At 45.2% G+C, this 27091-nt stretch overlaps 1 protein-coding gene across 6 annotated transcripts in view; it reads left to right on the forward strand.

Annotated features, from left to right (window-relative positions):
• Nucleotides 1-319: 319 nt before the first annotated feature.
• Nucleotides 320-27091, forward strand: part of rims2b (regulating synaptic membrane exocytosis 2b) — an 85517-nt gene continuing 58745 nt past the window's right edge. For 4 of the 6 annotated variants that reach the window (XM_076301912.1, XM_076301913.1, XM_076301911.1 and 1 more), the window contains exons 1-6: nucleotides 320-438; nucleotides 2900-2902; nucleotides 12617-12824; nucleotides 13653-14340; nucleotides 23266-23327; nucleotides 25195-25314. In XM_076301912.1, the coding sequence (XP_076158027.1) occupies nucleotides 320-438; nucleotides 2900-2902; nucleotides 12617-12824; nucleotides 13653-14340; nucleotides 23266-23327; nucleotides 25195-25314 (1200 nt within the window). Of the gene's footprint in view, nucleotides 439-2899; nucleotides 2903-12616; nucleotides 12825-13652; nucleotides 14341-23265; nucleotides 23328-23470; nucleotides 23686-25194; nucleotides 25315-27091 lie in introns of all 6 variants that reach the window. The other 2 variants (XM_076301910.1, XM_076301909.1) reach the window with 1 other exon arrangement.

Consider the following 27091-nt stretch of genomic DNA (forward strand, 5'->3'; position numbering starts at 1 on the left):
GTAAATATGCGCCGCTACTTCTGCTCCTCTCTACCTCCCACGCTACGGGCAAACTGTCAGTCGGAAATTTGCTGGTCCTCCCGGGTCTCTTTCAAGTTTGGAGCATGAGGGAGACGTCTCCGACCAACCGTCGCTCCGTGAAGCACTTCCTCTGCCGAAATCGAAGAAAATATGGGACGTGATCGATGCATCAGCGCTGAATGTAGCCGGTGGATGTAGCGGTGTTCCGTAAGGGTGGTGGACTGTCGTTTCCTAAGAAAAGGACCATTACAGTGAGACGCACAGTGAGAGGGAGAGGGGCTTCGGGGAGAGCCAGAAAATGCAGTTCGAGACATTGCGACAGTTCTGTAGCTCTGTGTTATCTCATTTTAACGGAGCTTTCACACCCCCTCACAACATCCTGCAGCCCGAGCTGTTGGAGCAGGCGCTGAACATCGGGTGAGTGGCATCCGAAAAGGGACCTAGATGTAACTCTAGTCTTCCCTGCTAGCCATATGCCGTGACAGCTATCGCGCAACGGTGCGTTAAAAGTGTGGAGATCTGGATATGTGTTGCCTATCCTAAACATTTGACATCCTAACACTGCATATGCTGTTTAAGGCGTTTTATTATAAGATCCTTATTACACCGAAAGAGGATGCATGACAAGGAGAGATCCTTTACTGCATCCTAAAAGATAGTAAGCACGTCCCACCCGCATAGGTAGCAAACTAACCTCTTCCTCACCGTAACAGATTATGTAAGCAACCAACATTGTTGTGCTGGATCCTATGGTTAGCTACAGGGAAGATAAAAGGTGCATATATAGGAAACCTTTTAGGCTCCTATCACCTAGTGCGTTTTCTCTTCAAGCTTTACTCCCTTTAGCCACTATTTCGAGACACAGTTGATGTATTTTTAAAGATCTTTACATCACCAGTACTGGGACATAGCCTACTTGGGCTATAAAAATGGTAAGGGTACCACCCTGGCCCTTGTTGTAGCTATGACTGTGACATCCATATGCTCACTGTCTTTCAGAACATCTTCTACTACATAATTTGTATCAGTAATAGTCTTTAGTATGTTAATTTATGACTCCAATGTTTGACTGGTTTTAATATGGTAAAAAAAAACAATTGTGTGTGTGTGTGTGTGTGCGCGAGCATGCTGTATATAAGTGTGTTTGAGGAGGGAAAATATATGTGAGAGTGTTTGTGTGTTTGAGGGAGAGTGAGAGAGATGGATTAGGAAGCGGGAGGGGTCGAACAGTGGCCAAACAGCAAAAGTACAGGAGCACATTTCTCTAATGCCTACACTCAGTCATTTGCCAGCTCAACAGAATTTGGAGGCCAGACTGCAACCGAATCCAGACCTGGACCTGAATGCTCCCTAAAGCAATTATCCAGGTGCCTTGGTTGGGGAGGGAGTGTGCGAGTGTGTGTGTGTATGTGTCTGTGTGTGTGTGTGTGTGTGTGTGTGTGTGTGGGAAGGAGGGGTGTTCTTGATACAGTCTTGGTGCCCATTTAACTAACATACCTGCACTACAGTTCTATCTACAGTAACTGTGATATTCATGGAGATGTTTTAGCATTGTAGGAGAGATGTTACCACACAGTAACCGTTAGTCTCATAGTGAATGGCCATGGCGTATGGTTAAAGAGGGAGGAACACTAGACCATCCACAAATCAATATGCCTCTGTCAAAACAGGAGACGGCACAGCCTCGGAGCTGTCTAACGCCGTATGCTTTGGAGTGACAAATGAACTGTCTTGGGAGAGTTTGCTGTGTGTGTGTGTGTGTGTGTGTGTGTGTGTGTGTGTGTGTGTGTGTGTGTGTGTGTGTATGTGTGTGTGTATGTGTGCGTTTGAGTGTGTGTGCTTGTGTGTGTGTGTGTGTGTTTTGCCAGTTCTTCTCATGTGTTTGTGCGCATGCATGTGTGTGTGAGTGTTTGTCACTTCTCGGCTGTCAGCACTTCAGTTTAGCGCGTCTTTCCCTCGGCTGGCCATGTAGAAACACTCCAGATGTTTCAGACCTACACAAATGCGTTTGCTGTGCGTCTTCCCCACCACCAAGCACAAGCTTGCACCAACACAGCAGAAGCCTGGTGCTGGACTCTCCACCGCAGGCAGAAAAAAAAGCATGGTGGGGCCTGGTGTCTTTGCACAGTGCATACACACGGACTATGCATTTAATTTGATTTTGAGAGGAGGCAGAGCATCAGCAGCCACTGCTTATTCCCCCCTCAGAGAGTGAAAGCAGCAAAGCATGTCCCTTGACCTTCCCAGAAATTACTTTTTGTAGTTTGATAACTTGGGTCATTGAAGTGTAAATAATTCCAATTGGAATTTCTCTCTCCTCACTCAACCCTGCTTACCAGAGAGTATTTAAGGAACACTGTGAGATGCATATAGTATGCTTTCAAATAGTATACACTATATATACTATATACATATATATATATATATATATATATATATGTATAGTATGCTTGCACTATGTGGGGAGTGTGGACCCTTTGTAGAAGTGTGTGTTCTTTAATGCTATTCTGCCTTTGGGTGCCAGCAAACACCATTTAATCTTATGGGGTTCAGTTTTGCAAAACTATCAGCTTTTGTCCCAAAACCATTAAAAGTAAGGTTAATTCAATATAATGATAGAGTAATTACTAATTGCTTTACCCCAAATATTTGTATAGATTAAAAAGTTAGAAGTAAATTATCCCAAATCTGAAGAATCATCACAGTAATGTCATTGTAGGGTTGTGTTCCACTTCTTGGCTAATGGGTTTGACTGTTATTACTTGTATATTGATTGCTGTCAATGGAGGGTCAAGGATTTTAGTCCTGAAGTATGGATTACTTAAAGGAGAGTTCCATGTCTGCCAATTTGTGATAATAAAGTGGTACTTACAGTCAGTCGGTTTTATGGCAGTTTCTGAGAATTGCACCAGAATTAGGTTTACTGGAAGAGTGGCAGCACTTGCGGGAGTGGTGTGGCAGTTTAGAGAGAGAAAATACACGCAAGTCAAGTTTTTGTGGAGTATTGTAAACACACATTGCCCAGTTGGATGATACATTAAGATATTTCTTGATTTATGTGATAGTTTTGTGTTGTGGAATGGTCAGTTGAGCACAATACTATTGGACAATGATACCGTGCCACTTTAAATAACAGGCCTTACCGGCCACTTGATCGTATGGTCTCTTGGCCTTCCAGTGTTTGTTCAGAGCTAACTGAGATGCCTTTGGCATGGGCTGATTTACTGGAACCTGACTCTTTTGGCACGACAAAGCAGTATGCTGTCTTTCCTTTTCTTCAACTCGCTTAAGCATATTTTGGTGCTGTAACCTCTCTACCTCTCTATCTCTGAAACCTAGGACATCTTTCCACAGCATTTGTGGTCTTTCTCGCCGCTGTCGTGAATTTTCTCCAGACCAGGTGTCGGGCTAATTTGTTGTTCACTCTGCCATTTTGCGATGTGAGCTCATTTTCATGTTACCCGGGCCCGGGGAGGAAAGCAGTAGAGAGAGAGAAAGAAAGAAATGACAAAGTGAGAGAGAGAGAGAGAGAAAGAGAGAGAGAGAGAGAGAGAGAGAGAGAGAAGTAAACTGAGTCAGTGAGTGAGCATCCACGCAAAACTGGCATTCTCCAGACGACATTCAGCGGTGTCTCTCTCAGGAAAAGCTTTTTTTCCAGGCAAAGAGTTCTATTCAGCTGTGAACCAGATGTCTCTGATAACGTTTTCAGTTTTTCTCTCTCTTACTGCAAAGGTGAAGGACGGATGAATGCAGCTTGATAATGCATACTTCTACATGCAGTACTCCTGACAAAAAATAGATACATTTAAATCACACATTTCATAAAGTTGGTAGCATATTAATGCTGTGGTTTGGTCACTGAAAGATCTCCAAAACAGATTCTGTTTTGTTAGCACTGACATTGGTTGAAAACACCAGTACTATCAAACTAAGGTATAAAGTAGGGCAGACCTTCTTCAGAGGATTTTTGTGGCCAATATCCACGCTTGGGTGTGTATTATGTTGGTTGGTCCACTGCTCATGTTATCCTATTTGGCAGATATATGTTACTTAGAAAGGTTGCTAAACAATTCCCTGAATAATTTAATATGTATTGCAATTTGCTTTTCAATGATTAGACAATAAATCACCTGTCCTCCATCGCCAATTCAAGAGAGAACACTGATCACTTTCCGCCAGCTGTGTATGCATTGGTTTGATAACTTTGCTGAGGTTTTGGGTTAATCTGCAATAATTTGTAGAAGTAAAAAATCTGTGAAAGCCTAACAGAATTGATCAGCTATTCAACTCAAGTACGAGGCTAATATTGTGATGCCGTTATGGATGCCTTTTTGAAAGTCTTGGCATCACTCCCTATTTCCTGCCCTTTTTCATGGCTGACACCTGATGGATGGAGATGTCCCAATTAATTACCTTCCAGAATCTTCCATCCTTCACTCACACTGATTTACATTCTACGTCCTTGATTTTTTTTTTGGGGGGGGTTGGGGGGCTGCCTTTTCTTTAGTGTTTATTCCACTCCAAAAGGCTCTTGCTTGAAAACAACCAGCCTCATGCCAAGTCCTTTTAATGAAAATCCAAAGCAAATCGATGCAAAGTCTGACGGACTGCTCTGCTCTTCTCTTGGTCTGGCCTGAGATGTAAATGGTGGTGCTTATGCTTAACTTGAAGCAGTCTGTTCTGTGCCCTCCTACAGCCAGAGAGAGAAAGGAATAGACTGTGCTCTCAATCTGAGAAGAAAACAATAAATGTAGAACAATAAGGGTGTTCATTTGGGTAATTGGGTAGTCTTTTTTTTTACATATTTGCATATTTGCAAAGGTTTGCTATTTGCTGAAGTTCTAATCTTGGTATTTTCAAATCAACTTTTGTAACAGAGTGTTAAAATTGAAGATTGAAGATGATAATGATGACGATGATGATGATGATGATGATGATGGTAATGGTGATTGGTGATTGGTGATGGTGATGATGATGAGACCATTGTGGTCTAATTGCAGAGTTACAGCTCTAAAACATGCTCTGGAACCAAGGACACCTAAATGGTCTCAACTACGTGTGTCAAATGATCAATTATCTCAGACCCCTCCCCAGAATTCCCCTTTACTGATGCACCGCTGCACTGGTTTAATGGCTGACCAGCTGCCCCTCCTGGTTGTGGGTCACAGCCTCCAGGTCAGCAGTGGAGTTTGCCATTAGTCAGTAATAATCGGGCCCTGGGGACCTCTAAAGGCCACCTAATGCACAAGCTAATGGTGTGCTTATTATCAGCCTGAGTGTATGGGATTTAGATCAGTGCAGTGACTTCATTGAGTTTCATTTGACATCTATGCCATAGACAGTGGTTTGACTGGTAGGTAGGCTAGGTAGGCTATTGTTATATTCAATTATGTGGGTATTTGCTTTCAATATAGGTCATATATTTTATTTTTGAACAGTCCGAACAGCTCACTAAATTGTTTTGAGCAATGGACATTCTTTAATAAGTATATTCACTAATGCACTCAATGACGTTTCAGTGTAAGGAAAGAGGCATTTTCTTCTTTCACTGTCCTGCTGTATTTTTCCTCCTCTCTCTCTCTCTCTCTTTCTCTCTCTCTCTTTCTCCGGTTTTGAGTCATGCCCCACAGAGGTGCAGTGCTGTGTGCGTCAGTGGAACTCCACCAGCCCCTCTGCAGATTCTTATTATCCCAGAGTGTGTCAGTATCAAAGGCGCAGCATGAAAAGCCCCAGCATCACCCAGCGGTGCTCGCAGATGCTGAAGCACACAGTCCACAGAAGGAGAGGGAGACGGCTAGGGGAGAGAGAGGGGATGGGGTGGAGCAGGGGGTGACGGGTGGAGGAAGGCGGGGTTGGGGGGGTTGGGGTAGTTTGGGGGGGGGGGGGGTTGGGGGGCCGAGGATTCGTGAGTCAGAGCAACCCCCGAGAGTTTCATTTCATCTTACCGCTGCCGAGCTCCCACTGTTCTGATTGGCTGTCACCACTCCCCCTCAGTTCTGCTTCCAGTGTGCCTTGACAGAGCTCTACCTTTGATAAAGGGTGAAGAAAGTCACTGCAGAAGATTTTGGAGATAGGGAGAAAGAGAATGAGGGGGAAAGAGAGGAGATAGAGAGAGAGAAAGGGCGAGTCTGAAAGAAAAAGAGAGAGATTTTGTTTAGAAGATATTCATATTCCATTCTTCTACAGTACATGAACATCTTGCTTAAACATGTGTTTGTCAACTGTATGCTTTTATTATTGTCATTTTGTTGCATTAATTATTGATGCAAGACGGTTGTGTGTGATTCGTAACAATTGATTTCCTGCGCAGCCCTTTCATTTGGCGTCTGACTGAGGAATAAAAGATGCCAATCACCACAATCGCCAGACTACAAAGGCCCATAATGATAAGTGCTCGAGTTGTTGCTCACATCTAACACTGGGGATGTTATCGTGTTTGTCCGGGGTTAGTCACAGCTCCTCTGACTCTCTTCTTCTGGAGAAAGAAAGACAGACTGTGATTTGGATGTGGCAGAGCTGAAGCACAGTGTGTGTGTGTGTGTGTGGGTGTGGGTGTGTGTGTGTGTCTGTGTATATGAGAGTATTTGTTGTTGTCATATGGAAGCTTGTGAGCATCAAGAGAAACATAGTATGTGCTCGTCCTGTGATCAGAGGGCCTGTTTACAGTATGTGCCACAGCGGCAGGCAGCCATCCAGTTGGGGCTCTCGCGGTCCCAATCCCTCTTTAGTGGGAGTCTTGGACCCATGCCAGTAGAGCAGGGCAAAGCTCAAGTGGTCTGTCATGAGCGGATCCGATTTACCCTCTATTCTTAATGTCTTGGATCTGCCTCTAAAGCCTTAAAAAGGCTGGTGAGACAACTGGATATGTTGGCTGCTCGTTGATGTTAAGTAGTTCTTCTGAAGAGAAATGATAAACCTTGAAACCTTAAATATGATGATATGATGATGTGTTAAGCAACACCTTATTTGGTCTTCTGTTTGAAAATGTTTGTTCCATAGAGTTCCATGTGATAAATTCTTATTTGGATCATGCTCACTTAAGTGTGTCACCATGTTTTTGTCTGTAAGGAAAATGGATGGAATGTTGAATATAAATGTAATCTGAACTTTCCGAGCACCGAGTTGAATTTGTTTTGTCCTAGCCATGTTGGGTATTGTTATGTTTATTTGTCAAAAAGGCAGCGTCAGCCCCCCTCTCACCCATCGCACCGCGAGTGATGGAGAAGTCGACACAACACAGATATCAGACTCAAACAGGCTTCACCCAGCCCACTCAGACAGGGCTGTGACCTACTTAGTAACTTTGTACGCATTTGTTCAGTCTTTTTGCCTTATTTAAATGCAAGGAGGTCAGATGTGTTTTCGACACGACCCCACACACACCCACACTCACACACACACATACCACACACACACGCACACATACACACACACACGCTCCCCCATCTCTGTCTGAGTGGGGTGGCACTGCTGCATGGTTGAGCTGTGTCTGTGTGGGGGCTTCTGGGTGATGTTCTCAGGGTGTGTCAGTGCCCAGGCTTCTGGAATGATCTGTGGCCTACGCCAGCGAGGGCAGGCAATGCCGGACAGAGGCTTAGTTGGTGCCAGCTGTCCCGAGACTGAACCCTTGTGCTGACGGATGCCATGTCTGTGGCTGAAGAGGTGTTTACATGACTGTGTGTGTGTGTGTGTGTGTGTGTGTGTGTGTGAGTGAGTGTGCGCTCATGTATGTATACTAAAATGCATATGTGAGTATCCACTAAACATACACCAACAGGGTGAAAATAAATAGGCCTACAGTGTAAGCTTTATGGTTTTGTTTTATTTTACATTGTTACTGATTATGACATCACACATGGTTTTCTTCCCATGTTAAACAACATAAATGTTAAACAAAAAATGAGCATTTTTAGCTGTCTCTTGTGATTGATGCAAGCAATTTGCCTTCTGGCACTTCTTTGCCTGTAGGTGGCGCTGTCCTCTCATGCATTGTAGGAGCCCCACCCCTCTTCTTTCCCCTCCTAATCTGCTCAGCCTGTCAACCATCTTCCTCTTAGCCACTCCTTTGCTGCTGATGCAGTTGCCGTTTGAAGGAGATCAGACAGGGTTACCCACGCATGACTGATGTGGCTTGTAGACACCCCCCTTCCCTGTTGCCAACCCCCTGACATACCACCCTCCCACCCTCAAATGCTTACCAATGAGTATCCTGGCCTTATCAAGTTATCACACACATTAAAGTCTTACTCTGTTGACCTTCCAGAAAATCTAATGTCTAGCTGCTAAATTCTGCAATGGGGTATTTATGTAGAGGGAGTAGCATATGTGTGGGGAGATGGGGTGTCTGAAGGCAGGCTTGCAGCTGTTAAGTATTCAGATGAAAGGCCACGAGTGTCTCCTAGCGCAAATGCTAGCGTTACATGTGAAAAGGGCAGTTCCCAGGGCCTACATTTGGTAGGCAATAACTGCCAGGCAGTCAGTAATCAGCTAAGTACCATAATCCTCCTTGCAGGGTAAAGTCTTGCTTGACCTCCAGCTATATACAGCCTGTGTTAAAAGCATTAAATGGTAACACGCTCCACTCCCAGCAGCCCTTGCTCTCACTCGGCTGTTCGGCAATTCTCGGGCGTTTTCACGAGGAAAGGAGGGGGTGAGCTGCTGCATCTGTGTGTGTGTGTGTGTGTGTGTGTCCTGACGGCTTTGGTGTAGCACAAGTTCAGGTGAGGAAGGGCGGGGTGTGGATGGGGAGGATGAGGGAACCCACAGCATTAGATAAGGCTGTGGCTAAGCTAGGCTAAGTTAGCCTCAGCTAAGCTAGTTATGGTTGCCAAGTGCTGACTGGGCTGCAGTGTGCATGCGGAGCGCTGTGATAGAGGTGTCCTCATTCCCACCGCCCCTCCCCTCCCCTCTGGGAACAGACCCCTAGTGAACGTAGCCGTGGTTTTCAGCGGTGCCGAGAGACCGCGCACGGGTGGATTTGGCTTGGATGCATTCGCCTGTCCAAGGGGGTCGCATAAGACCAGATGTGCTGCTACTAACTGACAGGTACTGTCCTGCTTCTTGCAAGCAATAATAGAATGCTCTGCAGGAAAAACAAGCATGTTTACACCACACCTTTAATGTCTGTGGCTTATCATAAAGTTATATCAACTTTCAGCTGGGCATGCAATTGCACCCTTGCTGAACCCTTCCAGAGGTGCAGTTTTTTTTCTAATGTTATTATAGACCAAATGAGATATATAATGTTGCATGTCATTTGTTGTCATATTACATGTGATGGTGGTACATGTTGGGATCTGGGCATCACATTTCCCAGTTTGCACTTTTTCTTTTTCTCCCAAGTGTGATTTGATTGCAATCAAGATTGTATAGGAGAGACATTGCCTTAAATTGCATTTCTTTGCATTTACAACATGCCCTTATGCCTCCCCAAACTCATATTGGCCTAACTTGAGATAATTAGTCCCCCCCCCCCCCCCAATCCCGCACCATACCCAGAGGAGATCTCTTTGTTGTCATTACAGCCTCAAACAACCCAAACACAACACTGGATTTCTGCCTTACTGTACGTACGCCCCTGTACCCTGTACATGCGAATGCGAAGATAATGAAAAACACTTTCAGTTCAAATGTTACATTTTACCTCTATTATCCCAAAATGTCTCACTTACGCGTTCAAAGAGTAGTGCGTCCATGGAGTGCTAAGAACACCAGTGGCAGGTAAACATGCCACAATATTGGATTTGCAGTACGCGTGAACGATTACAGGACGTGCCGACATTCTCATGGAGGGATTAAATGGTATCCAGTATTATAGGACTGGCAGCCCCTTGATAATCTGAATCACTTTAATTGATCGGACACAATACAATGGGGGGGATAACACCAGCAGGTCATGTAAGCTCATTGCCAATATTTACAGAATAACTTGAGAGGTGATAAGGATTATGGGCTAATGCCAGAATGTTGAATTGCGGAGGGAAATGGAATATGATTGAATCCGGCTTTGTTCGCACAGCAGCAGCGGAAGGAATTTTTCAGTGTAATACCGGGACAGTTATTACATAAGAGTTTTTCTTGCCAGATTTGTTTGTATGGCCCTTTCTTCAGTGCAGGTTAGAATGCAATTTTTTTGGAAGGTGTGACAGTTTTAAGAGCTGCATGTGCGATATTAATAATACACCATAATACATCAAATATGCAGGTCCTTGGGGCTTCCACATTTAAATATACCTCTTCACACCTAAAACTGTGAACCCAGACAGTTTTACAGGTCAGGGTTAATTGTTTAAGAAAAATGTTGCCAGTTGACGTAAACATTGCAAGTATGGCAAAAAACGTGGTGAACAGATTACAACCCTTCATTCTGTTTGGGTCCAAAACGTGGTGGAGAGATTACGAGCCTTTAGCTCGTTTGGGTCGGTGGAAGTGGCTCTCTTATGGCCCTCTGAGCAGCAGCTGTTCTCAAAAGGCTTAGGGGCCTTCCCTCTGGTGGACGCTCCGCTTCCAGTGGCCAGTGCTTGCTGTGTGGCCGGGGGCCAGGGTTCACACCAGTTCCTGGGCTAATATTGTGATAGCGCTGGCATGGTGTCACACCACGCGGAATAATCCATCAGAAGGGCGACCGTGAGGCTGTGTTTATCTCCCCTCCGTGGTGGTGCTCATGACACAACAGCAAGACGAGATGAGGACATGAAGTGAGCTCGGTGTCAGTAGTAGGTGGGGAAGGGACACCTTCCATGCAGACTAGAGAAAATGAGGTATTAATGGCACACTAATAGCAGTAATTAATAGCAGTCTATGAAATATGAAATTTTTAATATTTTTACGAATGAGCATTTGTTGCCACTTAATAATATGTAATCTTTTAACAGTTCACTGTTAACATGTATGGTGCAGCAGACTCAGTAGAGCTATTACTATAGTAAGGCTTGAGTGGTCAGTGCTGCACTAGTTTAGTGTGGTCCCAGTACCATCCAAATGTGTTGACTGGGAAATCGGATGCTCCCTTCCCAGAGTACCAGCCATAGACTGTACCATCTTGATTTGAATGTGAGATCAGTGAATGGTAACGGCTGAGCATGCCCTCTCTTTACAATCTCTCTCTCTCACGCACTTGCTCACTTGCTACATCCTCTCTTCTCTCTCTCTCTTCTCTCTCTCTCAGACTCACTTGCTCACTTGCTACATCATCTCTTCTCTCTCTCTCTCTCTCTCTCTCTCTCTCTTTAAACCTTGAGGGCAGGAGAGTAGCAACATCTGTTTCAAACTGATTGAGACTGGCCCGCAAGATATGACACAGTAAACAAGAGCAAGGCAGAGAGAGAGACACACACACACACATCTAGAGTGGGAGAGAGAGAGAGAGAGAGAGAGAAAGAGAGAGGGAGAAAGGGAGGGATGGAGAAAAAGGGGGAAGGGTGGGATGTGGCCAGCTCCCTGTGACAGTGCTGTTCTCTGCGGCGGTGCGGCTGGCTCTCCCTCTCCCTCCGCAGAGTGCGTGCAAACGCGATGTGACACGCCCGGTCATGGTAAATCACTCCGGCAGACTGGGCGCTCTGGCCCAGAGACCAAGGGTCAACCGTCCAGGAAAAGCTCGATAGCCCCCGGGGAGCAGCGGCCTCTGCACCAAGTGGCTCTCTGTCCAGCACGGCCTCTGTGTTGCCACAGTGCCTGCTCTCAGCCCTGCCCCGAGAGCTGCCACCTCTGACACCACCAGCGTCTGACAGACATCAGCCAGAGGCTAGTGTGTATGTTTGTGTGTATATGTGGGTGTGCCTGAGTGTGTGTGTGTGTGTGTGTCAGAGGTAGAGAGAGAGAGAAAAAGAGAGAGATAGAGAGAGAGAGAGAGAGAAAGAAAGAATGTGCATGTGTATTTTTGTTTGTAAATGTGTGTTTGTGTGTGTGCGTGTGTGAAAGAAAGAGAGTGTGGAGAGAGAGAACGAATGTGTATGTATATATACGTATTTGTCGAGTGTGTGTAGGGCCGTGTGACTCCTCTCTGGCACTTGGTGTCAGTTCTGGACGGGCTCAGAGGGCAGATGGCAACAGAGCAAGAATGACATCTCATGGCATAAAGCTCAAGGTGCCGTGAACGCCAAACACTGTCAGGGGCAGCTCTCGATGCTCTATCTCCGGCTCAATATGTCACCCACCAACAGCGTGGTTATAGAAGGCTCTGTCGTCAGAGCCAAAAATGGCATTTTAATTCCTGTAATATAAAGATAGCAATGGCGACATTACAGCTAAGGTGTTAGTTCAATGAATTGCATTAGCACGTTCCAATGTTACCATTTTAGCACATTTGGCACACAACCTTATATATTAGCATGCAGCCAAGTACATTGGCTCAGTATGGAGAAGACGTTTTTGAACGATTTGTCTCTGGATTTATCGATCTGCATTGTCCATTTGCCGTTTAAGATATTCAGTTTTTTCAAATATGTCTTGCAAGTCACTTTGGGCAAAAAAGCATCTGCCAAATATTGTACTATAACCACAATAACCAAAATCATAAGTATAACAATGTACAGAATACATTGTCTTACACTGTATGTTTTCTTTGCCCTTGTGGTCCTTCTGTCCTGCTCCTCAGGAAACGAAGCCCCTCTGCATCCAGGGACCCCAACCAGGCGTACAACCAAAGGGAGGGGGGCGAGCACCCGCAGTATGCCCCGGTGGACGGCGGCATGCCCCGATCTCCGTCCGACTACGGGCGGGACCCGCGCCGCAACCCGCGGGGCTCCAGGATGCATGACGGCACCGGGGGCTACCGCGACAGCCGTGGCCGATGGCACTCACAGGTACAGGCTGGTGCCAGTTGGCTCGGCCTTCATACCACGTACCTTAGTACACCTTTTATTTTGCACAATTAATTGGTGTAGTGTGTAACAATTAACTTACCTGTACCGTAATCCTAATCCCAATTCTAACCTTATAATCGAAGTACATAGTATCAGTGTGCTGTTGCTGTTGATAACATACAATACCCTGCATACTGTACATCTGTGTACATCTGTACCATATTCTAATAACAAATGGCACAGTAATATACTGTAATATAATATATTATACAGTAATATAAAGGGGAAACCGTGGGCCTACTGGTTAGGGCTTCGGGTTTGTAACCGAAGGGTTGCTGGTTCGATCCCCGACCAGTAGGAAAAATGTGGGCGGGGGAAGTGGTTGAGCACTGCTCTCCCATGCCCACATCCACGGCTGAAGTGCCCTTGAGCAAGGCACCTAACCCCTCACTGCTCCCCGAGCGCCGCTGTAGCAGGCAGCTAACTGCGTCAGGATTAGTGTGTGCTTCACCTCACTCTGCGTTCACTGTGTGCTGAGTGTATTTCACTAATTCACAGATTGGGATAAATGCAGAGACCAAATTTCCCTCACGGGATCAAAAGAGTATATATTCTGTACTTATATACTTATACTTATATAAGGGGTGGTTGTTTGTCTTTGACAAAAGAAAAAAAAATATTACAACTGTAGTCTCTTTACAAAGACTTATTGTGCATTACACATAAATAAAAACAGTGTGCAGCCGGTTTTGCCATTGTTTGATTTATGTTTAATTGTGTTGTTGTGATGTTTATTGATTTATTTCCTGTTTACATCTTGTTTACTAGGACTATCCTCTGGATGCCGAATTAGACGAGTACGAGCTGCAGCGGCGGCGTGAGGAGGAGTACCAGGCCCGTTACCGCAGCGACCCAAATCTTGCACGCTACCCCGTCAAGCCACAGCCCTACGAGGAACAGATGCGCATGCACGCCGAGGTGTCGCGGGCGCGCCACGAGCGTCGCCACAGCGACGTCTCGCTCGCCTACACTGAGCTGGACGAGCCCGGCTTCGGCCGCCAGTCCCGTGCCCCATTGGCCGGAGGACCGGGCGCACGCTCCTACTCAGTGGACCGCACATCGCCGGGCCTACGGACGTCCAACCACAGCCCCCCCACGCCGCACCGGAGCCCCGTGCTGGGCGGTGAGGGAGGGGTTGGCGGCCGGCGGGGTCTCGCCGACCCACTCCGGAAACCCATGCCGCAACCGCACCACCTGGACCCCAGCTCGGCCATGCGACGGACAAGCCGTGACGGCAAGGCGGCCGACGGCATGCTGCGCAACGACTCGCTCAGCTCGGACCAGTCGGAGTCGGTGGTGCGGCCGTCGCCACCTCGGGCGCACCGCAGCAAGCACATGGGCAAGATGAGGCAGACGGGCAGCTTCAGCAGCTCTGAGGAGGAGCTGGCCACCACGCCTGAGTACACCAGCTGCGAGGACGTGGAGCTAGAAAGTGAGTTGATCTGGCAGAGAGCAGGTAGGCCTGCGGTTACCTTTGCTCACAAGCTGTACCAGTACTCACAAGCTGTACCAGTACTCACAAGCTGTACCAGTACTCACAAGCTGTACCAGTACTCACAAGCTGTACCAGTACTCTGGTGGGATGTTTAAACATTTCTTCATATCATTGTGTCTTAATTATGTAGCAAGTAAATCTAGTGAATTCTATTGTTGGATAAGTTTAGTAGTTTTTACAGTGCTAAGTATATTCAGTAAATAAATCTGGCTATATTATGCTGTGTAGAAGCTGTTAGCTTTTGTGTCTGTGCACAGACCAGAGTATGCTAAACATTATGGAAGTGAAGGAGGTAGAAGTAAGTATGCAGATAAGATAAGATTTATCACAACAAAAATGTTTTTTGCTTATGGGGTTTAATGCTGGTGATGTGATGATCTCCTTGTCCTTTTGGGGAAATTATAATGTTAAAGATAAAGGCTCTTTTGTGTGAATAGTTGCTGCAGCTAATTGATATGAGTGTCTTGTATGGTATGCTGATTGTTTACAGGAACAGGTGTCTCCTAAACCTGTGACCTTCTGTGAATATGTTGAGTTGGGTGAAAAACTGAAGCCTACTTACTATCATTTTAAAATATCACAGTCTCTGCCTCCCCCTCTGAGTATAGTGTCACACTTTTCTCTTTCTTTCTGTTTATTTCTTATTTTGTGTTAATGCTATTGATTTGTATTCTTAAATTCATGTGATTTGATTGACTTTTTGTGGAGAACACTCAAAGGTTCCCTTCTGTTTCTCGCTTTAACAATTTTAGAGGATTGGATTTTGGTGCATTTAAAGTTCATGTTTGGTGATTTGGTAATACTTTGTGTGGCCGTGCTATTAATTGATCAAGATTGTGGAGAATTGATTGATCAATTGAGAAAGTCTGATCAGAGATTGCAGTGTTGGTAGTACCCATCTCCACTGTCTCTGCCCCAGCCAACCCCACCCCTTAGCCACTCTCCTGGTTTCCTGAGAGTGATTCCTTCATTGCCCGGAACTTTCTATTCCACACGGCTTGCCCAGCTGCATGCTCCAGTGTGTCGGATCAGCTCGGTAAATGTGTTTTTGCGGGTGGCCTGAGGCGACGTGGGTGTGTGAAGCACTTTACCAGAGTGGAAAGACTCTCCGACAGCACAGAACAGCAGAGCAGCGCAACCAACCCACCCACCATGGGAACCGTGTCAGGAAACACACGACTTGTGAGACACACTGCGGCTTGACACCGGGAGTGTCAGACACAGGCTGTACAGTACTGACTATGGAGTGTTAAGTAGCTTTGCATGTGTTAAATATACAACGGAGGTTCTTCTCAAATGTCGATTAAATATTGTGTTGTGTTAAGACCAGGCACTAGATTTGGACATTGGCCTTTTTAGTCTAGTTAAGGTTTTTTCAAAGCCTAAAACACTATGTAGATACAGTATTTGTAGTCTAGTCAGTTGCCCTTTATTTAAGTCAATAGATAATCAGGCAACCAAATATGGGCATGTTACCCAAGAGCTGATGAAAAGGATTTTATTCAAATTCAGCATTCAATCATTTGTTTATGTTTGTTTGTTTGCTGTGGCCCATCAGTGACATACTGCTGAGCTGGTACATGTGGAGTAGTAGTATTATTAACCTTGTTTGTCTCCAGGCTCCATCCTCTTTATCCCCCTCTGCTTACTGTGCCAGAGTGAGTGATAGAGAAAGAGAGAGAGAGATGAGTTAAAAATCGCTTTCCCCTCATGACCGCAGATCAAAGATAATCCACCTATATAGACCTGTGTACACCGCCCAAACCAGCAATTCACTGCAACCAGCCCGCCAGCCACCCAGCCAGCCAGCCAGTGAGGCAGCTTGGCAAGCCAGCCAGGACACTCCCTGTGGTCAAGTGGACTTAATTATGCAATGGTGAGCAGGCTGCAAGTCACAGATGAGTGGACCCAGCCGTGCTGGTTTGCACTCGGCTGTAATGTTGTGGACTGTGGACTACCTAGGTGGGTCAGAAACAGAGCCCCAAGAATTCCATGATCAGAATAAACGATGTGATGTTGCAGGGTGGATAAGAAGTTAGGGTATGAATAGTGTCTTGATGTGATGTGGATCATTTGAATTCAAAGAGCTGTAATAACAGTGGAAACGCTTAGTTGCCTAAGGGACTAGCTGTTTTAAATATTTCACCTATTGTGTTTGTCATTTCTGGATCAGTTTAGAGTGCTGTTCACTCTGCATATCGTAAACCCACGGTTACACTTGAGATCTTTCTTACACTTTATTTTTTCATTTGATATGTTGTCTCCTTCCTTGCTAACTCTCCCTAACACTCTATCTACTCCCTCTCTCTGACTCTGTTTTCTCTCTCCCTCTTCCTCTCTCTTTCTCTCTTACACCCTCTCTCTCTTCCCCACTCCTCCAGTTTAATGCATCCTCAATCAGTGTGTTCGGCTGATCTGGTTATTAACTGTTGTACCCTGCATAAGTCTCTAGCTGGCTCTCATGGATCTGTCAGCCTTATTCAGATGCCCCTGCCACTGCTGCTGGGTGGGCCACCACTGAGCTCTCGCCTCACGGTCACCCTTCTCTGACCCGGCACAGCCTCTAATCAGCCGGCACTTTGCTGTTGTTGACCTGTAGGGCGGAAACAAACAAAAAATATATCTATCAAACGGCTGTTTGTTGGTGCATCCCTGCTTGTCTGTTGTCTAGCATATTTATAGAATAAATTACGCTAGTTATTACCCTTACACGCTGATATTTTAAGTCGTGTCATAGCCCTGACATGATGTTAAATATGTATTTTATGGAATAATTATACTTTTGAACATAGTGTTGACAAACTCACACATGCTGCGGTATCTTAATTGGAATAGTAAGTTGTTATTGGCATAGCTGGAGGGTCTGTTGATGTCTGGTGAAAAGTGAGAAATAGAGGAAGATGACAGAATTAGTTTTAACATTGACATCCTCTTGTAGCTACAGTATGGTAGCAGTTGTAGGCCCGTATGTGTTTGTTTTGACTGGCCCTAAGATTCTCGGGCGTGAAGTGGATAAATTACAGCATGGCAGGCGTGGCTTGGTGTGTCCTCTGGCAAACTCTGATGCTTTTAACGAGAGCCGCTCATACTGTCCAGCGCAATCCTCTCCCTCCCGCACACAACGCAGCTTGCAGCCTGGCCCTGCACGAAGGACGTGTGGTGAACCCGATCCCTTCTTTTTGACTACTACCGACGTTTTATCAGCATTTAAGATGAAAAAACGTCAGGTGGTACTTTTCCAGTGTGCCTTTAGGGCTTGTGCCCTGAATAAGCGAGGGAGAGAAACACAGAGAAAAAGAGCCAGAGGGAGACGATAGAGGGAGAGAGCACCATTCAAGTTTTTATTTTTTATTTTTGGTGACTTTGGGGACACCAGCGATGTGGGATTGGTCCAATTGGCCTGTTCACTGACAACCTTCCACTTGGCCCTATCTGACTGGTGACAAGGACTGCCTATCCCGTCCTCCCTCCCTCCCTCCATCTCCTGTGTTGTCAGTGCCTTAATTAGCTCAATTTGATAAGCCTCTTTACTCCTGTGGGTACAGGAGCTGCCTCCTCGCGAGGTCTCTCAAGAGCTGAAGAAGAAGAAGGAGGAGAGCGTTCTATCTTTCTCTCTCTCTCTCTCTTTGTTTTTTTTCTCTGTGAAGACACTTTTTTTCCTCCTTCCCTCTGCCACTGAGGGAGCGCTGCTGCGTGGCTCCACCACCCGTCTGTCTGCCAGGAGGTGCCAAGGAGAGGGGTGGGGTGCGAGGCGGAGAGAAGAGAATGACACTAGGGGGAGGAAGCATGCGTCATGACCACTTCCTGGCCCAGCAGCTTTAAGCTCACAGGACGCGGGACAGAGGCGGGGTTCAGTGGAATGTAGGACGAAGGCTGACCCAAGGAGACTCACTTTCTCTCTTTCTCGTCGTCTCTTGGATTTCTCTTTCTCACTTTCTCTCATTTCTGTGCGTGCTCTCTCTCTTTCTTGTTCTCTCTTTATATACACATACACGGACACATGCATGCTTTCTTTTATTTTTCTTTTATATATTACTGTATTGTCATTTTGACATACTCTTGCTGATCAATGGATACAAATAATATATTAACTCTGTAAGAAATGGCTAATTTGACATATCATTTTGGAAATCATTTTTGAAATTGAATTGATATTTCTGTAATCAGTTTAATCACCTTTGTTTCTTTTTTTAGAATTATGAAAATATGATAGTAGTTACTCTGATTATATCATATCACTATCCACACACATAGACACACACACACACACACACACACACACACATACACACACACACTCTTTCTCACCCGCAGACACCCTCTCAAGCACACACACACCTTAATTTCCTGTCTCACCTCTAAACAAGTGCACTCTCTCCCGTGCGCTCATGATGTCGGCAGACAGGAAACCAAGAGCAGTGATGTGATCTCTGACAAGCTTATCTCCCCCCGGAATCTCATTGGGAGAGGGCCAGTCTGTCACGGCTTACTGGACGCGATAGGTTTAAAGTCTCACAGCTCCCTCCTCTTGGGCGACTAGAGAACAGGTCTGTAATAAACTAATTGAAGTGGCTGAAGAAGCCTTGGGAAGTCTACACTCTCTGTGACCAGGGGGAGACGAAAAAAATGGTGCTTCTCTGTCCACTTTCGATGCCCTGACTCCATGGATTTAAATTTGGCTTCTTTTCTGCACTTGGATTATACAATCCTGGATTACGCTCCGTGCTCAAAGAAGTGCTGGTTGTTTCGCCGCTCTGCTATCTGTTCTCTCGTCGCTCTGTTTGCTTTTTCTTCTGGTCCCCTGCGAGGTTGCATCTCACCTCAGTGATCTAATCTGACCTAATCTGGAGTAGTAACGTTTTTTGGGAATAAACTTTCATCTTCCTCACCACATCATCTTTCACTAACCAAACCGCCACCACCCCCCTACCCCCACCCCCCGGCGCCCATCCCCCCTCCTTCTACAAGACGAGTGGCATGAGTGGACCTTGCTTGCTTGGGTCGTTGGAGGTTTGTCTCGGGGCGAGGGAGAGGAGCAGTGCTGCCCAGGCTGGAGGAGCTCACTGGGAGTCAGCCGTCAACCCTGGGCGTCTCAGGGGAACAGCCGGTGGTGATGTGTGGATCATGTAGGGCAGAGTGTTTGAGCAGGCTTACAAGCATAAAGGTAAGCTCATTATTCCAAGGCATGAACTCCCTCGTCTTGGCTAGGGCAAAGAGGGAGCGCCGGTTTTGCATAGAGACAGATAAAGGGGTGGTTTTGGTGGAGACTGGGTTTTGTCTTGCTGAGTTTGTTGCCCCACCTTGTTGAGGGCTTGGCCTCGTCCTATGAGTTGTTGGGTGTGGAAGTTGTGCGTTTTGGCATGCATCTTGTCTGTGTGTGTATGTGTGTGTGTACGTTAGCCGGAGACGTCGTTTTTTGTCCTCCTGGCTGCTTGGCTCATGCAAATCAGCTTTGCGGAAGTGTAGCTAACTCGCCAGGGCTTGGAAAGGGGTGGTGCTGCAAAGACGGATTATCAACAATATATTTGGACCACACGGGGCGGATCCTCTTTCTTCAAGAAACCGCATGGTGGCTGGACCTAGCTTTTTAGCAAACCCCACTCGGCCTCCCCACCACATCATAACTCACCAATGTCTGGAAAGCATATAATTAAAGCTAGAGACTAATGCTCAAAAATCATTAGTCGCCCCGGCTTCATTGCACAGGGGCTGTTAAGTATTAGAACCATAGACTGTATAAAATATTAGAACACAACTACGGTTCTCTTTAGTCAGTTGTTGCAAATGTGTGCAGTACACTAGTCCCTTTACCACTCTTGTTTTCTTTTGAATATTGACATTTTCATTGTTTTGTGAGAGGATTGTGAGGCATAGGGTCATCCAGGTTAATATGTATGTATTGTACAGTATGCATCTGTTGTTAGTCTTGCATATTTGTGCTTAGCACATGTCTTTCCTTATTGCACATGTAAACTGCTCCATAGATACAATAGGTGTCGTAAGGGAAGTTCAAATGAGGTAGTGAGCAAAGGTTTGCCTTAGTAAGGTCAGCTGTTGTCAACAGACTTTCTTTGCAGGCTGGTCACCACAGTCCGTTCAGGCACACATGTCTTACAGAAAAGTCAGCAACGTTTATTGGTGTTTTGATGTTTCAGATGTTGTTGATAGTGTCTGAGGTCAGCTGTTTGATCTTGACTGGTGATATTAAAGAGGAGGTGAAAGGAGGCCAGTTTCATGCATTCTCAGTGTCTGGTCTGTATCAGTGATGTGCAGGTCCACTCACAAGTGACCCAACGTCACTCAGTGCTTTATTTCAACCCTATACTGACATAATTGACATGATACCCCATCCACAGTTTGTACTCCAAAATGTGTGGGCACATTAGTACTTATTATTGCATTAATTTGTGCCTTTTGGGATAGGCACATCTATTTTTAATGAAGATCACAATGCTCTGTCATACATTAGGTAAGCCCACCTGGAGTATACTCAGCATCCTTTGGTCAAAGAAATACGGCACAAAGAGTAAACATTCTTGTGAATCTGACTACTTATCATCAAGTACTGTGTTAACAGTTATTTATTTACTGTGTCCATGTCCACTTACACAGTGGTCTAAGCTTATCCTGCAATTGAATTAGTTATTATGACTTATGACTACACTAATCTGCCAAAATGTAATTTTAACTGACCCACCTAAAATATTATTGGAAATATATATATTTGACTCTGCACATGACGCAGGTGTCCGCAGGTGACCACAGATGTCCAGAGCACCTGCTCATTTCAGTTTGTCCCGCGCATCACTGGTCTGTATGTCTGGATCATCACATGTTGTTGGGTTTAGCTCAATGAAGTGTCAACCTTCAAGTAATTAGGCAATAGGTAGAAGTCATGGAAGGCCATGGTGCTGTGCTAAGGAGTAGTGACAGGAGTGAACCAAGCCAGCATGCCGGAAGAAAGAACTTCTGCACCAGTTTCTTCTTGTCGTCAAGCTAGAGAGTGTACAGACAATATAGACATACTGTAGGCTGCCGTGGAAAAGTCTTTGTATTTTCGTCTGTGCATTTTGCACAGCTCAGGGTGCACCATGAGGATACGACAGCACAATAATAGTGCTAATGGATTGTAGTGCTTACACTATACAGTGTAATAGATCTAAGGGTAAGCAGAGATGTAACGCTGTTATGTATCAGGACAAAAATATCATAGCCTGTGTTCTTTGTTGTAATTTATTTAGTTGAGGTACAAATTCCTCCAAATCGTTATATTTAGTCATGTACAGATCAATGAATGTATATGTCATAGTGTATCAGTGGTGTTGGTGGTGGTGATACAGTAGCTCAAGGTAGACATTAGAGTGTAACAGATGGGTATTAGTCAAGATCAGTGTGCAATGCATCCAGTAATACAGTATTTGTGTCTTTGTGAATACTCATCAAGAGGTGTCAGTAAGGTGTGTAGAAAGGTCAGCCAAATATCACTAAAGAAGTGCTAGAAAATGTTTGCCTTTATAGGCATTTTATAAACGATTTAGCCTATGCAAATATGTGACAGTGTCAGAAACTCAGACGAAACAAGCTTCCCAATTTGAACCATCATGTAACCATGCTTTCAGTACTGTATCTTCAGCATTCCTGTTGCTAGCAAATATTCAAGGTTCAGCCACCTGGAGCCCCAGAGAGACAGGAATGGTGTAGCTGAGATTAGCTTTCTCCAGACAGTAGCTAGCTTTAGGAGACGCAGCCTACTGTACCTCAGCACATGCAGGCCCTCTTCAGCCAGACTTAATCAGCCGCCTCTCAATTAAGCCAAGTGAGGCTAATTCAGGAACATGTCTTCCTCTTCTCTAGCCTGACGAGCCAGACCCACATTAAAATGTAGGGTCTGGGCACTCACCGTTCGCAGTGCTCAGTCCGAGGGGCGGGATAATCGGTTGTCTTTCAAATTCTCTCTTCACGCAATAGGACAGCGCTATGAGTCCCATGCGTTTCCCTCCAGTGGAGCTAGTTGGCTAGTTCAAACTTTTGCCAACTTAATAAAAGCTTAACTCGTGTCACACTGTTCGCCAACAGCAACATTATCTTATTTGTTTTCAAGTAGCAGGGAATTCAAGCCAAACCGTTGCAACTCTGCCATTAATCATTATGTTAAGCCCGCCTAACGACTCTATACACGATTTGATTGGCCTGATAGAAGTTTAATTTTTCGAGCTCACAAGCCAACGGAGAGTTGCTAGACTAGCCCTGGCAGCAAATTTAATTTGCTGCTGCTAGGGTGCGTCTAGATTTCTAGGCTACCTCTTCTCCATAGCTCTTATCACTTAGAACAGACACACACACTCACACTCACACTAACACACACACACACGCATATACTGTACACAAATACAGCTAAGAGCAAAATTTGACAGATGATTATGTCAAGTGGTACTATTGATGAGAAACTGCACCGGCAGGTTACAATATATGTGAGATTTGCTCCGAAGCTGGATTACAGAACTGCCTGATTTAATTTGAGGTTGATAAAGTGCCTGTTTGTTTTCAGAACTTATTCTTATTGTGTGTTGTCAAAAGTGTGTGTGTGTGGCTGTGTAGGGGAGGAAGCAGGGGTGAGGCATAGAGAAAAGATCATCTTCTGCTGGTACATAAAATGTCTAATGTCTGTATTGTCATAATTTATGGCTGTGTGTGTGTGCGCATACATGATTAAGCTACGTTCTTGTCCTTATTTGTCCTGTGCTGTCTCTCTTTTTCTCTTATGTGTGTGTGTGTGTGTGTGTGTGTATGTGTATGTGTGTGTGTGTGTTTGTGTGTACTGCTTATGTGTGCTTGTGTATGTGTGTGCACTTGTGTGTGTGTGTGTGTGCACGTTGCAACAAGGAGATATGGATGGCCACTGGTGGGACCATGCGTCGTGGCATAGCGACGCACCCCCTATGTCTATGGTGAGACTCTTCACCATCAGCTAATTTCCTTCCATTTGACTCACCTGTGCATGTTTACTTTTCTTTCCTTTTTGTTTTGTTTCGTTCTTTCTCTCTCTTTGTTTTTTTTGTTTTGTTTGTTTGTTTGTTCATCCCAACCATAGGCCACAGTCAAAGGGGAAAAAGACATACAAATGAACACGAGACGTTTTTTTTGGACACAACGTACGGCCTGTGTGAGAGACAAGCGAAAATGGTGCGCTTCGGCGAGCGCTCCCTCGAAGAGGACGCAGAGTGGTGCGAGCCCCAAGTCAAAGATTCGGGCGTCGACACGTGCAGTAGCACGACGCTAAACGAGGAGCATAGCCATAACGAGAAGGTACCACGGCTTGTCTTGTTTATCTCCGAGTATGCAACTCTGCCCCGTGTCTTTTTTTTGCTCTTCTTCAACGACCTCTCTCACTAAGACTGCTCCACTTGACATTTTTTTTCGCAGCTGGCTTCCAAGCAAGCTCAGTCCCCCTCTATCTTCTGCACAACCCAGCCTCCACTCTAGAGCATCACTTTCTACACTGTCTGGATGTAGTAGACCTTCCTTCTTGCTTTCTTGCTTGCTCCTCCCTTTTGCTTCATCTGCAAAAAACGATCACTTTTCAAATAGGCTAAACCTTCAAAACTCTTCTAGTGTTCGGCAGTGCTCGCTCATTCAATCTTTGCTGCATGATGGCTACTAGACTCTCTGCTTAATTGGTCACCTGACCTATGAGGGTGGGGGTTGGGGGGATAGGGTGGCTTTTGACACAACAGGCTTTGCGCACTGCCATGTGAACCCTCTCACTGTCCTTTCCCCCTTTTGCTCTGGAGATTTCCAACCTCTCGCACAACGTCTTGCGTTGAAAGCCTTCGACTCGGGGGTTTTAGTGTAGCGTGGAAGTCGAACTTTGCACAAGCAGGTTTTTTTTTTTTTTTTCTTTTTCCCCTTTCACTGTCGTGGTTCTTCGTTTCGCCTCTCTCAAGCCTCTGTCCACCTCTTTCTTTTCAGTTTTTTTCTTTCTTTCACTATTGCACACCCTGTTCTTCGCCTAGCGTAGCATCCTCTCTTCTCTTCTCTTATCGAGTGCACTTGTGTGTTTTCTCTATGCAGATGAGTTCATGCTCATGTCCTGTCCCGACTGTGTGTAGTGCTGGGTTCACTGTGCTGATTATCTCTCTGCATGGATCTTTCACACATTTCTCACATTGTCCCACAACAGTGATCATGCAAACATTGTAAACATGCACCCAACTGCAGCGGACTAACTCCTCCAGCTAATCTACTGGTACTTGCCGTACAGTGTTTCAATATTTGCAAATGGACAACTGTTGGCTTTCAAGCTATTTTATTGTGAAATGCATCAAATCTGTGAATGACAAGTCACTGATTATTCAGGCTGACCAGTCATAATCAAAAATGATGGATAGACAAATGTTGTCCATCTACTGTTTGCCAGTAGATGAAAATTCAGTTATTCCGCCCCTGGAATGTGAGATAACACCAACAATTTGGGCACATTATTAAAATGACCTAAAATTTGATTGGTTCCATATATGTAAACAGAGGCCTGCTTTATATGTCACAAGATTCAGCTCTGTTTGTTTAGTCCAAGACTTTTTTTTATCCCATCCTGCAGAACTGAAGGAGTGGTGTATTAAAAGCTTTGTGTAATCACTGTTGCAGTGAAACCACCTGCCCTGCCTCCCTCCCTCTTTCTCTCTCTCTCTCTCTCTCTCCACTACCCCTCCCCCTCCCCCTCTGCTCTCCTCCACTATGTGTACTTGTACATTCTGGGATGTGTGTGCCACAGACTTGTTATGAAACAAGAAGTGTGTTGTCACTCTGACCTCATAGCACCCGGTGACATGGCAACCGTCCAAAGATGGCGAGCGCCTAATAGGGCGGATTTTGCTAAACAAGCGGATGAAAGATGGCACCGTGCCCAGAGACACAGGGGCACTTCTGGGCCTGAAGGTAAGAGACACCATGGCACAACACCATGATATGACTTCAACCATGATCATGGGAAAAGATGGCTGCCTATACAATGTGAAATGAACATGATGTTCATTAATATGTCTATTAATTGGTCCGTGATGATGTGCTTTAGTTGCCTGCTGTGGGTACCCGATCTGTGCTGCCTGCACGATCCGACATGCGAATGCGCAAAATGTTCCCGCATGCGCAGATGACAATCCTGTTTTACGACGATTTACGACACTGCACGATCTGTTCCACACTTGCGCACCTTTGCTGGATTGGATTGGCAACCACATAAACATCTCGTAATGCATAGCGTAGGTCTAAGCTACATTTAAAAACATTACAACATCCCCACACGTCACAAAATAACAATGCCTCCAAGGCGTTGTACACGGACGCTGATATGTGGTTTTGGATCAGTGACAATAAGTACTTCATTGAAATATCTTTATAAAACAAACCGGTCGTGAACTGCATAATGAATAAAATAAAATGTAGCCTACAAAAATATACCGCCAGTTGTGCCGCCTGGCCATCAAGTGTTTCAACGCATGCGCGATAAAAATAGTGTAGGCAAACTGTCACGTTTTCTACTACATAATTATGCGCATGCGCGTATCGGATCGTGCAGGCAGCACAGATCACGTACCAACACATAAAAGTATAACCTATGTAGCAACACAGATACTTTTTAAAATGGTTTAGATGAAAGGAAATGTTAATGCTATTTGTCATGTTGGACTTTAATAGTTGGTTTTGTAGATGAGAATTTAGTTGGATGTGCAAATTGTTTAGGTTGTCAGAGGTCACGGGGTCAAGCTCACTGAGGATAAATGAGTGCGTGTGTGGAGTCATAGGCCTAATTACTGTAACTGTTGTATGCGTAGCTACTGTGGAGCTTAGCTAGTATTAGTGTTAGCACTTCCAGCTTTGCTTCGACATTCAACTTTGACCCCGTTTGAGTGGTCCAGAGAATATGAGAACCTCACACACACAAAAAAAGATGGGATCTCAGACTGTTGATGTGTCATATATGAAAACCACTAGGCCTATATCCCCCTGATGAGGAAACAGCACCAGCAACCCTTGTTATTAAAGGATCATACTCTGTACATTAATCTTGTCATCCACCATAGCAGGATATATACAGTAATGGATAAAGGTGCTATTATAGCCTGTTATAGCCAGGTAGCATGCAGCTCTGTAAATGTTTGTGGCCTTGCAAGGCAATGTGTGAATATTATCTGCATTTTTCTGCCGTCATTTGTTTTCACCATTTCAGATTGCTTAAGACTTCTTCTTGGAAGGTTTCTTGAATGTGAACATGTATACAGTATTTTGTAGTGCCATGGCCAGGTCTATGTGTAAAAATGTGAATGTAAATCAGGTTTGTAGGCCAAATATACTTGCGTATACAAGGAATTTGGTCTCTGCATTTATCCCATTCGTGAATTAGTGAACACACAGAGCACACAGTGAACACACAGTGAGGTGAAGCACACACTAACCCAGAGCAGGGAGCTGCCTTGCTACAGAGGCGCTCAGGGAGCAGTGAGGGGTTAGGTGCCTTGCTCAAGGGCACTTCAGCCGTTCCCACTGGTCGGGGATGTGGAAGGACTATTGCATAGCTCAGTAATGTAGAAACACGAGTAACAGCTACATAGTAATAGTAGTCACAAAATTAGAAAGACAAATACAGTATTGCTTTAGTGCTGAGAAAATGTATCATATTTCACTGTGCTTATGGTCAATCAAATTGATCTCAGTT

Source organism: Alosa pseudoharengus, unplaced genomic scaffold (genome assembly GCF_046254945.1).
Source record: "Alosa pseudoharengus isolate Yale_2024_CS ecotype anadromous, Long Island Sound unplaced genomic scaffold, YU_APseudo_1.1 YU_APseudo_1.1_scf_23, whole genome shotgun sequence".
NCBI lineage: Eukaryota > Metazoa > Chordata > Actinopteri > Clupeiformes > Clupeidae > Alosa > Alosa pseudoharengus.